General features: G+C 42.3%; 1 protein-coding gene across 7 annotated transcripts in view; it reads right to left on the bottom strand.

Moving 5' to 3' along the window:
* Nucleotides 1–438: 438 nt before the first annotated feature.
* fam13b (family with sequence similarity 13 member B) overlaps nucleotides 439–12,035 on the bottom strand; it is a 66,048-nt gene continuing 54,451 nt past the window's right edge. For 5 of the 7 annotated variants that reach the window (XM_086260288.1, XM_086260306.1, XM_086260293.1 and 2 more), the window contains 13 exons: nucleotides 11,485–11,536; nucleotides 10,985–11,105; nucleotides 10,450–10,521; nucleotides 9,598–9,871; nucleotides 9,185–9,326; nucleotides 8,837–8,918; nucleotides 7,980–8,174; nucleotides 7,146–7,360; nucleotides 6,165–6,248; nucleotides 5,968–6,063; nucleotides 5,503–5,873; nucleotides 4,738–4,839; nucleotides 439–3,953 (listed from right to left, as the gene is read on the bottom strand). In XM_086260288.1, the coding sequence (XP_086116414.1) occupies nucleotides 3,830–3,953; nucleotides 4,738–4,839; nucleotides 5,503–5,873; nucleotides 5,968–6,063; nucleotides 6,165–6,248; nucleotides 7,146–7,360; nucleotides 7,980–8,174; nucleotides 8,837–8,918; nucleotides 9,185–9,326; nucleotides 9,598–9,871; nucleotides 10,450–10,521; nucleotides 10,985–11,105; nucleotides 11,485–11,536 (1,930 nt within the window). In that variant the 3' untranslated portion in view covers nucleotides 439–3,829. The remainder of the gene's footprint in view (nucleotides 3,954–4,737; nucleotides 4,840–5,502; nucleotides 5,874–5,967; nucleotides 6,064–6,164; nucleotides 6,249–7,145; nucleotides 7,361–7,979; nucleotides 8,175–8,836; nucleotides 8,919–9,184; nucleotides 9,327–9,597; nucleotides 9,872–10,449; nucleotides 10,522–10,984; nucleotides 11,106–11,484; nucleotides 11,537–12,035) is intronic. The other 2 variants (XM_086260320.1, XM_086260327.1) reach the window with 2 other exon arrangements.

Here is a 12,035-nt window from a genome sequence, read left to right as displayed (position 1 = left end):
TTACTACTACGCTATCCATTTGTAGATGTATAGAGCATAGAACTACTTTTATGGGAACTACAGCCTGCAATTGGAGAACATCACACATAATGTTGAAGAAGAAAAATTATCAGAGACAAGTGACATTATGTCTATGCATCTGTTTACGCTATAAATCATATTTGCGTGATAATAAGACAAATTAAATACTTATTAATTTAAAAAATTAGCATAGATTGATGAAAAATGGCTGCAGAGCTGGTTAAATTCTAATTTAACCTAGTACAAAACCAGTCTGTAACCTGGATGGGTTTTAATGCTAAAAGTGGTAAATGAGTCATCTTAAGGATTTGTTTGTTAAAAATGGACATAAGTTATTTAATATTCAGGGCAAGTTTGCAGGGGACATCCTGGTCCCAGTATATTTCATTTAAAAAATAAAACAGTCGGGAGAAGTGGTGTGGCAAGCTTGTAAATTTTATTTTCATGTGTAAATGTTTGTTACTGATTGTATTTTCTCATTTTCGTCAATGAAGGAACAACTGAAAAAGCATTCACAAAGTAAGAAAACAGTTACAGATGCATACGATATATTAATGCGTTAAAACGCGTCACGTGTAGGTCGACTGGAGGAAATGGGAGGGAGCGTCTGATGCCACATCCCTCCTGAAATCTCGACTGAAGGAATTTATAGCAAAATCCCATCTCAAGGATGTCCTGAGGTTTTCTTCTTGACTTCAGACTGTTTGTAGTTAAAGGAAAAACATAATTTCTGTCTTTTAAACTAACTTCTGGACAACTTTTATTTAAATCACTTTAAATAATCAGTTAGTAAAAATGTGTCCAATCTCTAAAGTATCTCCAGGAGGACCTAGGAGACGTCTTTGAAGAGGAGTTTTGCTCTGAATTCCTGGTGTGTAAAACAACCATGCACGTCAGATGGGTAAGTGTGAGATGAAGCATACTGTACACCGACAGAATACATTTACATTTGTGAATTTTACCACTCTGCTACAGGCACAATGAAAAACAAGTCGACAGAAATAAAAGCCCTTCAGATATTGACGGTGGATCGCTTTTCTTCACTTTTTTGATGACGATAAAAACTGGAATGTTTTCAGATGATACATCTGTCATTGGCTTTTCAATCCCTGCTAGTTTCACAGACTTATTGATACGTTGGATTTCAGCAGTGCCGGCGTGACGCAGAGGTAAAAACACACTGTCCAACCCCGAAAACATCGTACCTCAAATGTTCACTCGGGATCAAACCCACAATGCTTTTTTGTGTTAAAGAGAACACAAACATATTATTGCTGCTTCTTCATGGCACAAATAATGGAAACAATGTGACTTTTTTTTTCATATGATTATGTTCTTGTTTGCCATGCAAGCTCACTACAGTACAGCTTCTATATTAGCTTATATTACACAGAGCAACAAAGTAATTCAGAAAACAGAGCAGGTTCATGTGCGTCTCGCCACAGTGCCAGACTAACGTCTACAGCTGGTTTTACAGTTAGTGAGTACATACAAAAGGATTATTATTGTCGTTACCACACAAAATAATGGTTATGATACTACAAGCAGTATTCATAATATTAATAATAATAATAAAAAACACATTCTCAGGGCATCACAAACAATAATAAACCAAAGGGGGCCAAACTTAATGTTTGAAATAATTTAAACATTTCTTTTGACATTCATTCCTTCGGGTATTTCTTTTTTTTTTTTTTTATTAAATGTACAGTATAATTTCTGTATAGAAGTAGTGCTTCATTTCTAGAAATACAAATGGAAAAAAAATTATAAAACACAAAAGGGCTGCATTCTGTGAATGCTGTGCAAATAACATCTTTTTACATCAAACTTTTTAACTTCAACTGTCCCAACTTCTCACACTCCTAATAATCTTCACACAACACAAAAGGTTCACCTCATTCATAGCTTTGAATGCCCACCGACAGACAGACTGCAGCCTCCTCTGAACCAGGCAGAGAATTGTGCGTCAGCTTTGTCCTGTGCGCCTAAAACATGCAAGTGCAGATTGAAGAAAAACGACAAACAGCTGACTGACGAGCTCGCAGCTTAAAACCAAAATTCAGTGACTGTCGGAAACTTTTGTCCCACACTTTAAAGCACGCTGTGACGCCTCGACTCTTATTGGAAACAATAAAAGAAGAGCTCAAATCAGACTTTGTTCCCCTCACCTGCCCTACTTTGACCTGCCAGCAGGAAATCAAACTGCAGACCGGAGGTCAGAGGCACACCTAAAGACCGTTCACTCGTTAAAAACACCCTCAGCTCTCTCAGTATTGAGGACATCATGCTAACATACAAATGATCTGCTCAGCTTCAAATTTCAATTAAAACCTCCAGATTAGTCACAAGACTACTAATGCCCGCTGCCAACATGCTTTTGGATTCTCAGATGAAAAACAACACAGACCTATTTATCACCCATAACTCAGGAACTACAATGTGGCAAACTGAACAGGAGACGGATGAAACACAAGGAGCCAAGTCACAGCTGTTTCCTGTGAGCATCTTCTGTTTAATGAGGCCTTGGGAACTGTCGAAAGACTTAAAGCAGCATTTCTTTTTTTCTTTTTGCAAGATGCTCCCACATCAATGCAAAGAAAAAGTAGAAGAAAACGCCTAAGAATAGAAAATAACGAAAAGAATTAATACTTTTGTTGGAATAAATCTTGTACGGTGTACATCATCTTTTTAAAACAAAGCGGCTTTGAAATCTTGTGGATGAATATTTAAAATCAGTCAGAAGGTGAGGCATCCAGGATGTAAGGATGTTAGACTATTATTATTAAAATGACAAGTGAAAGAGGTTGAAGCGCAGTGCGAGACGTTCCAGATGAATCCGAAGTGTGTTGAGTGAAGAGTGTCTAAAATGCCAGTCCTCGAGCTGTCCGATGAGATTCCTCAGAAACGCAAAGATCGACGACAACAGTAATGTTCTTGAAATCAAAAAGTCAAAATGCTTTTGCCTTTTTCTTCCTGGTCAGAAAACCAGGAGGTGAGAGACGAGTGCAGAGTCTTGAGTCAAATTGGTGAGATGATGATGATGATGATGATACACACAGTGATTAGTTTCTCTTTGTCTTTTTTATTTAAACTGCTGTTTGTTTTCAGATGATATGCAGACTGAGGCAGCGGGGATGGATGATGGAAGTTGCTTTAAGTTTGACCAGCGGCCGTGCTGCATTCACATCAGGGGGAAAAAGTTGTAAGAACGCACATTTAACTTTAAAATGCTCAACTAAAACCTAGGTTTCAGATATTTGGCAAAGCACCTCGGTTTGGCCACACATTAAATGACGGCTTTTCTTTTCCAGTGTTTGTCCTCACACACTTGCAGGCATTTGGCAGATTGGATCACTAACAAGTTTAAAAAAACATTTGAGATGTCATTCCATTTTTTAATTTGAGGAAATGACACTTGAAGCCGCCCTAAAATATTCTTCTGTTTGATATGTGGCAGAGTCAGTTATGTGTTTCTCTTTGTGAATATTTTGGGTGTTTCCGTACCATTTTAATTTTTGTGAGGCTATTTGTAGCTTAGCTACACCATATGTCGTATTTACGATTTCGGTGGCACTTTTATTTTTTATTTTTTTACTTTTTAATAAAAGCAGTCAGAGCTGACTTAATTTCCCCATGATGTGGCTGCAGGGTACCAACAGGAGGTCATTTGTTGTGTGTTGGACTGTTGGCTGCAGTCTTTGTTAAACTCTCCAGGCGTGATGACAGGCTAGACGTCCTGGGCGTAGCGTCGCTGCAGTGATGACAGCTGATGTGTGCGGGGATAGCGGATATTTGAGGAAGGGGTCTAGATGGATTTGGAGGAATCTTGCTTGCTGATGAGGACCTCCAGCAGGCGGAGTTTGGCCTTGATCCTCTTGTACTCTCTGTACGCCTCCAGCATCGGCACCCGGTCCTCCTTCTGAACATTTCTAAAAGGGGAACGAGAGCAGACAGAGTTGTGAGGTTTCTGTTGTGAGGTTTTATGTTTTTATTTTTCAGCTCTCAGCACTTTTGCAGCTTCCATCTGAAACGCAGACTTTTTATTAGTTGAATTTCCCTGCCGTTCCCTTCAGTTTGCTGGTCGCTTTCAGCCATGTCGGACCTGTTAAGTTACTGCTGAGCATGGTGAACCTGATCCAGCTGCTCCTTCACTTCAGCTAATTTGTTTTGGCAGGAAATGCAGTGTGTTTATTGCCAAGCAGGTGGAGCTTCAATAAGGATATTTTTCTTGACTAAAAACCGATCTCGGAGAAACTTCTGCTCTTTCTAGTCAGTGGATCACTGTACCGACAGTGAGAGGATGTGACATCTCGAACATATCATGAAGGTAAAAAAACTTTTTTTGCCTCGCTATATGGTTCTCACACCCCGCCTGGCTTTCATTTTCACAGCTTGGCCAAATTACCTGCCACACACAGGCTGAGACTGTTTTTCGCTGATCTATCCAGACAGACAAAGCTCTAACACAACGACTTGCCTGTCAGAAGGTGTGGTATTTATTTTTTCACAATAGAGAAGCTGTGAGAGACCAGAAAAGAGCTGCATGGAATACAGAAAAGGGAGTCCGTCACAAATGTATACATCCTACATAAAGGTTGTCCTGATTCAGTGAATAAACAATCTCTGCTGAGTTTAAAAAGACAAAGCTGAAATCATTGAACATATGTGATGTAGCTGGACTTCATTCCTTAAATAAACGTGTGTCCCACCTACCTTCCATTATGCTGATAGAAATCTTCTTCAAACTCTCTGATGGTCTTCCTCAGTTTCTTCTTCTCTGCTCTGGCCTTCCACAGCTGTTCCAGCAGCTCTGGCCTGGAGGATGATGGGATAGAAGAGGATGCTGTAACCACATGTAACACTACAGTGGTGTGGAGACATGAGAACAGCTTTATTCTCAGCAACATTTGCTCTCTTTAACACTAATAATCACTTAGCTTATAAACCAGAAATTAAAACTTGAATTCAGAGAGAGAAGGTGACCAGTGTGAGCAGGAAGTGACCTAAACAGGAGTCACAACCTATAAGAAACACATCACAGTTGGACTCAGGAACCTGAGCTGATCAGAGGTGTGAGTCTATGTATGTTAATGCCAGGCATTATCCTGTGACACGTTAAACAGATTACACCTCAGCTGCTGAAACCTGTGTGAAAACTGTGTCACACTTCCTGCTTGTATCTGCACAGTTTGCAAAGCAGACGGATACATGAACATTTCCTCTCCAGGGTTTAGTAATAAACACAGCAGGCTACACTTCTCCTGTCTTTGAGATGAAGGCAGAGGCTCAGTGAACTTGCAGCTACACTGAGAGGAACAACTGTAGACCTTTACATTTGCAACAAATATGTATTCAAATTCACAATATCACCCAAATTCAGTATTTCTAAAATTTCAGCGTAACAACACATCAGTTTTTAGGCCCTAATGTCGCATGAATGCGTGTCTATGAATGCGTCTGCGTGTGTTTTGCTCTCACATGGATGAGGCGTTCGAGCTGGACAGACGCAGGTCGAGCGCCAGCCTCCCCGATCCCTCCTCCATCTTTTCTCTCATTGAACAGTCGCTCTGTCGGTCAGACTGGTTCTGGCTGCTCACGGGCCCGTCACTCGAGGTCATTGGGTCGATGGCCATGATAACCTCGGGGCTCTGCATCTCACCACCGCTGCTCTCTCCCTCTTCCTCCTCCTCCTCCTCTTCTTCTTCCTCCTCATCCCTCTCCTCTTCTCCTCCACTTTTCTGCTCTTGCTCCTCCTCCTCTTCCTCTTTAATTTCCTCCCAAAAGTGAGCAGTTTCACCCTCAATGATTGGCTGCAGGGTTTTACTCCGCCTCTTACTAGATGGAGATACCTAGAGGAGGGAAAGGAAGGTAGATGCAGTTGATCCGTTGTCTGCTCCATGAGTGCTGCTAACTTTGTGTCTCTGGTGGAGATTGTGAACTTACTGCAACAGGTGTAATGCTGACTCTGGTGAGCATCTGTTTGACCAGCCTGTAGCGGTCGTACAGAGGTTTCACTACCAGCCGCTCCTCTCTGGTCACCTAGAAGGACAGGTGAAGCGACAGACCTGGTTAGAAGGGGTTTCTTTTTTGCTTTTTAAGGCAAAGACAAATCTTTGCAGAATTTAGGTTTTTGAACGTACCGGTCGACCGTGCAGCCCTTCGTAGTGCAGCAGATTCTTCTGCAGGACAGTCTTCTCACAGGTTAATTGCTCTTTTGTCATCTTCTACAGAGATGCACAGATATTTAACACTCAACAGTGTCTTTCCTGGTTTTAATATTACTAGTCATTAAATGTGAGGAAGGGGAAAAAAAGATCGACTAGTTTAAAACACAGAGACGTAGAAATAATGTACGTGTAGTTAAAAACATAAGAATTTTTTGCTGAAATGTAGGGCCTCACAATCAGAGCACAGGCCCGCGTCCACATGCCCGAGCACAATGTGCTTGCACATCACCGAGCTGAGGTGACCTGCCGCGCGCTTGTGGGTCAGTTTATTCTGAAACAGCTTTCATACATTTGCTAATTTTCTGCATCAAAGTGCTGCAGAATCTTGCGTCGTCACTGCTTACTTTCCATCTTGCTTGTTTACTTGCTTGTAACTTCCTGTCGCAGTGCAGAGCCCTGTTAGTGGCTGATGGCCTTGCAACACCTCTGAACCAGCAGGTAACTGCCATTGTATGTTAATAAAACAAAAGTAATACATTTAACTAACTAGTATTTAAACTGGTGATGGGAGAAGTTCACAATCAAACTATTTAAATTACCCTTAAAGTTATAGTCAAACAATATACCAGCAGTTTGTAAGTTGTAGTCTATAAATTTTGTGCATGTCCATCAAAAAGATTTCTTCTCTTCCTGTAGAACTTAAAAGCATGAATTGAAATGTAAAAATAACGTTTTTGTCAATAAAACTGGACATGTTTAGTTCTGCTAGGTATGTAAACCTACACCAGACCTTTTCTAAAGGATTTCATAAACCCCAAAAAACTCTATAGGTTATATTCTGTTCTTTTTCCCCATCTTGACAACTATATATCTGATCCACATCCTTTTTATTTGTCCTGTTGCTGGAGCCCTGGATAAGTGCAGTGGCTCTGCTGGAAAATATCTGGTCCTTACCTTGATATCATCCGGCCAGCCGTCCTTCTCCCTCTTGTCTTTGACTCTGCATTGGATCAGCTCCAGTGTTTCCTCCCTTGTAGGCCGCGGGCCTTTGAGCTCCCCTGCTGCGTCATGAGCACTGTGATCCAGTGTGGATCCAAAGCTCTTGGGCAAGGTGTTGCTGCGGGGCCGAGTCTGAGGGCCGAGCTCGGTCTCTGCACGGTGTTTGGCATCTGGGGAAGGATGAACACATGAGGTTGAGGAGAGAGGAAAGAAATAAGGGCAGGGATAGAGAGAGAGGGAGAGACGTAGAAAACAGAGAAAGTCAGTTAAGGCATGCAGGAATTTATCCGTCACGATTACAATTAACCCATCAGAAATAAGGAGAAAGAAGACAGTGTGACAACACACAAACACACCACCACACAACATACAAAGCCAAAGACAGAGAGCAAACTTTTTCCAGACAGTAAAATCACTAAATTCAAAAGGCCCTGATGGCTGTAAAGGTGAAACACTTCTGCACCTTCAGCACCGCAGCATTCTTGTTTAAAGAACTGATACCAGCAGTTAGACATGTTTTTTTGCAGTTTGCCAACATTTTTAACATGTCAGAGACCCAAAATGTCTGGCAAAAAAGAGAGCTTGTTTTGTATTTTGAAATCAGAACCATAAATGTGTAATTTCATCATGATGCTTCACACTTCTCACCACCTCTCCATTAATTATCCCATGCCAACAAGCTGTTTCAGCAGACACCGAAACAAGGAAGCAAGATGCTCTCACAAAGCCGCCTCGCTGTGACTGTCAGTAGTGTTTGAGATGTCTACTTACTGAGGGGTTTGTACTTACTGAGGTGAAACGGTCTAGAGCTGAGTAGGCCTGAGTAGGGGTGGAGCGGGGGGGTGAGTATGTGATGGGGAGGTGAGCAGATAGAGGAGGAGGAGGAGGAGGAGGAAGGGGAGGAGGGAGCATGGTGGCATCTGTGTGAATGGATCAAAGCCTGGTGCCTCAACGTGCTTCTGGGCAAAAGGTGGTGCTGGCGTCCTGGTTGGCCGATCAGTCAATCAATCAATCAATGGGTCGTTGGGCAGTAGGAGGAAGGAGGAAAGTGAAGAGCGGATTCTCACATTATTGATTTCAGTTTTGATTTGAAACAGTGACAAATGTTTTGGCCGCTGCGTTACTCCATAAAGGAGAGCCGGCACCTCACAGGAAGGAGGTGGACGGGCGTCCTGCAGGGTTCGTTCAGTGTGGTGAAACAACGGGAGGAGAAACATCCGCCGGCAGAAAAGAATTTCTATACATTTTATATTTTAATATCTGATTTTGGACATGCTGACTGGCAGCCAAACCAAAAGCTTCTGCAACCACAGTTTGGGATTTCTGACCAAATATTTTCAAATACTTCCTTTGTGTGTTTTCCGCTGCTTCACCTGACTGAACTCACCCTGCAGGTAATGAATGTGGGTTCACAAGGACGCACCAGCACACTGTAGGGTGGGAGCCACGCATGTGAGAGCCACGTTGACCCTGAGCACGTGCATGTCTGCGTATGTCTGTCAGACCAGCATACATGCCATGTTGTCACAAAAAGTCAAAGGTTGAAAGTGGGGTCAAAATGTCCAGCACAGAACAGGATGGCATACAGACACTCTAACCCCGTCAAGCACACATGAATGCATGCCGACAGCAAAACGTAGTTGTACCTTTAATCTGCCTGCGGATCTTGGTCAAGTCAGTCATCCATTTGAGGACCTTGGGGTTAGCTGCCTTATCTGCATGAGAAGGCTGCAGAGAGGGGGGACACACAGAGACCAAGAGTTGGCATTTCACCGAAAACATCAACAACAGCTAAGACACAAATACAAAATTACATTTTCAGAATGTGTGACAGTGTAAGCAATTAAACAATGTGTTGGTGTTTCTGATGCAGAGGAAGATGACTGTTTGCTATAACAGCCTGAAGAAAGCAATAACTGACTGGCTCCTGCAGTTTTTTTCTTCTTCTTTTTTTTAAATTACTACCTAAAAAACCATTAAAGTTCTGATTTTACCTTGTAGTTTCTCTCCTTCTCAAACTGCTCTTCAAACTGTTTGATTTTCTTCTTCAGATGCTGAAGCTTTTTGGTGAGCTGGTGCATCACCGAATCTCCTCCTCTCATCGCCTCTTTGGAACCAAACGATGCTCGCCTGGGCCTGAGGATAAATAGTAGACTGGTACTTGATGGCTCTTTTTGACTCCAGCTCAGCCCTTAAAGGGCTTTTTACTACAAGCCACTTTCACACACACTCTAGCCCCTGAGCCACAGCGACCCCCCCCCCCAGCATGACAGAACTACCAAAAAAGAAAAACAACCCAAAAAAACCCTTCAGGTCTCAGACCAAAGATAACGATTTGTGGGTGTCATTATAACCATTAAACCCTCCCAAAACACCAGTCTTACAGTGAATAAGCTACACATCATACCTATGTACTTTGGTGGGTGAAGTGGCGTCCAGATCCTGCTGGAGAAATCTCTGGGCACCGTGCACACCAAAATCAAGAAAGCGCCGTGCCAGCAGGTGAGGGTGGGAGCGGGAAGAGGAAGGGGAGTCATCCTGCCCTCCCTCTCCCTGTTCCTCTTCACCACCCTCCTCCAGGGGGAGCGGAGGGAGAGGAACCATGCGACCGGCCAGCGGGGAGAGCTGTGCCTCTCCGCTCTCGTTGTCATCCTGCCAGGATTTAAAAGCTGGGACGGGGTCTGGAGAAGACGGAAAGAAATAAAGAGAGGAATCAAGCCAAGTAAAAAGAGGACAAGAAGGAAGGGAGAGGCCAGACGATTAATCCCTCTCTAGCAAGTGCATGAGAGAGAGAGAGGTGTTATACATATCATGATGGACAGATATGTACAGCAACATTTTATTTTGTTTACTTCCATACCTGCTGACTCACGCTAAGCCTGATTACCGGTGTATTTACAGTCAGTGCTATGCTGCCAAGTTGAATCGAGGAGGAAGAGAGAGTGTAGGAGGGGTCGTGACCAATAAGAGCAGCAGAATCAAAGTGTAAATTAAAAAAGTAAGAGGGAAGAGTGAAGAAAGAAAAAACAAGTTCGCCTGCTATCTCATGAAATCTGATGGAGGGAAGAATGTTACAGGGAAGGATTTATCACGATCAGCGTCACCACGCGCACATTTGAAAAGCCGAGGCTATTTTAATTATATTTTAATATAGTTTCTTTTATTGTTGTCACCCGTGACCACCATTAAAAACAATAACAAGGACGAGTGAAAGGAGGGAGGGGTAGACTGGTGAATGGGCGCTTATGAAATGACTTACCTTGGCCTTCCTTTTGCAGATGCATCAATGAGAAGTCGATGGGAGGGAGGTGGAGATGGGAGGGGGGTGACGCTGTTTGGATGGACGGAGGAGAAGTAGAAGGACGAGGAGGAAGAGGGACAGGGAGAGAGATAGCACAGAAGAGGAGCAGTGAGGTCATTCATAACTTCACTCACCAGCATTCATCCAATGTGTGTTGTGTTTAATTGCAAACAAATGCCACCAACGTCAGTTTTTCATCACTTATATGAGAGAATTTATCCAACTGAGCAGGTTTGAATTGAGATCTCAGCGACATATTTAAGCTTAGAGTAAAAATATTCCATAATTTTTATATTTAAGTAAGAGTAATTCATACAACAATCTAAATGAAATTAACTTTTCCCATTATGTCACTTTTATTAGATAAAATAAATTAATTTAAAGTTTTAAAAGTCTGTTCCTCTGCATAACTTCTCCAATGCCACTTTAATTTTCTATGAATATTTATGCTGCACTGAGCAAGCTGGAATTCCCAGGATATGATGGAACTCACCTTCCCATTGGTTGTTGGGAAAAAGCTGGAGGTGGGAGGAGTCTGGCTGGCATGGTGACAGGTGGTTCCTGTTGGGCTGGCTGGTGTTGGCGTTGTGATCACAGCAACATGAACTGGAGTCCTGGAGGAGTAAAAAAAAATAAAATCAATAAGAGATAAAAGAAATAAGGAAAATGGGCCAAATAACTGAAGGTAAATTTGCAAGTGTTTGAAGGAATGTTGGCCTAAGGTGTTTTTCAGACCAGCACCTTTGTAACCAATTTCACCTAGCAACTTCCAGCAACCACTTGCCAACAAATCAGGAATAAACATTTTCCCCCAGCATCTGCTGGTTTCCATGGGGTCACTGACTGCTCTGTAGGCCCGTGTAATTAAGGCCTTAACAGATACTTAAAAGCTTTACTGTGAAGGTCCAAGCCAGTGGATGACATAACCATGGCTGTAGCCATTGTTTATATACAGTCTATGAAAGGTGTACATTTCCACATCCTGTCACTTACACAGCTTATGGTGACAGTGTGCTCCATCGTCACAAGAGGCTGATTGTCCTGCCTGAAAATGAAGATTAGAATGAAATAAAATTAGATAAACACTCAAAATTAAACCATAAAGGAGATAAACACATTAACACTCCACCAGGGGATGTACGTTTTCAGTACTCTTTGGTCCAATAACAAGAAGTACTAATATGGTACCCCTGTACAGACTCATCTGGATAAGTGTACTTTTATAAAAGCTGTCCAATCATATCACTCTCACCATATTTAGTCTTCCTGAAACCTTGCCTGGATAACAGCTGACGAAGAGTCACACCACAGTCACACAACAAAGAAATCTTTCCGCTGCACGAATAATTCGACGAGGAAAAAAACTCACAAAGCTGTAACCAAAATCAGTGCTTTGTGTAGTCAGTATTTTGCCTGTTTTAAATAAATAGGTGTGAAGCAGCATTTGTCAGTTTTAACACTGCATGCCACATTGATGGCGGTGTACTCACTACAGCTGTTAACAACGAGCTGGGGGTGTAATATCATCATATGACATGTAAAGA

This window comes from Aulonocara sp. 'chitande type north' Nkhata Bay, linkage group LG2 (genome assembly GCF_057382095.1).
Source record: "Aulonocara sp. 'chitande type north' Nkhata Bay isolate Kocher_YH1m ecotype deep benthic linkage group LG2, A_spYH_male_GT1.1, whole genome shotgun sequence".
NCBI lineage: Eukaryota > Metazoa > Chordata > Actinopteri > Cichliformes > Cichlidae > Aulonocara > Aulonocara sp. 'chitande type north' Nkhata Bay.
The sequence above is the reverse complement of the archived record's forward strand: the minus strand, read 5'-3'. Positions and strand labels throughout refer to the sequence as shown.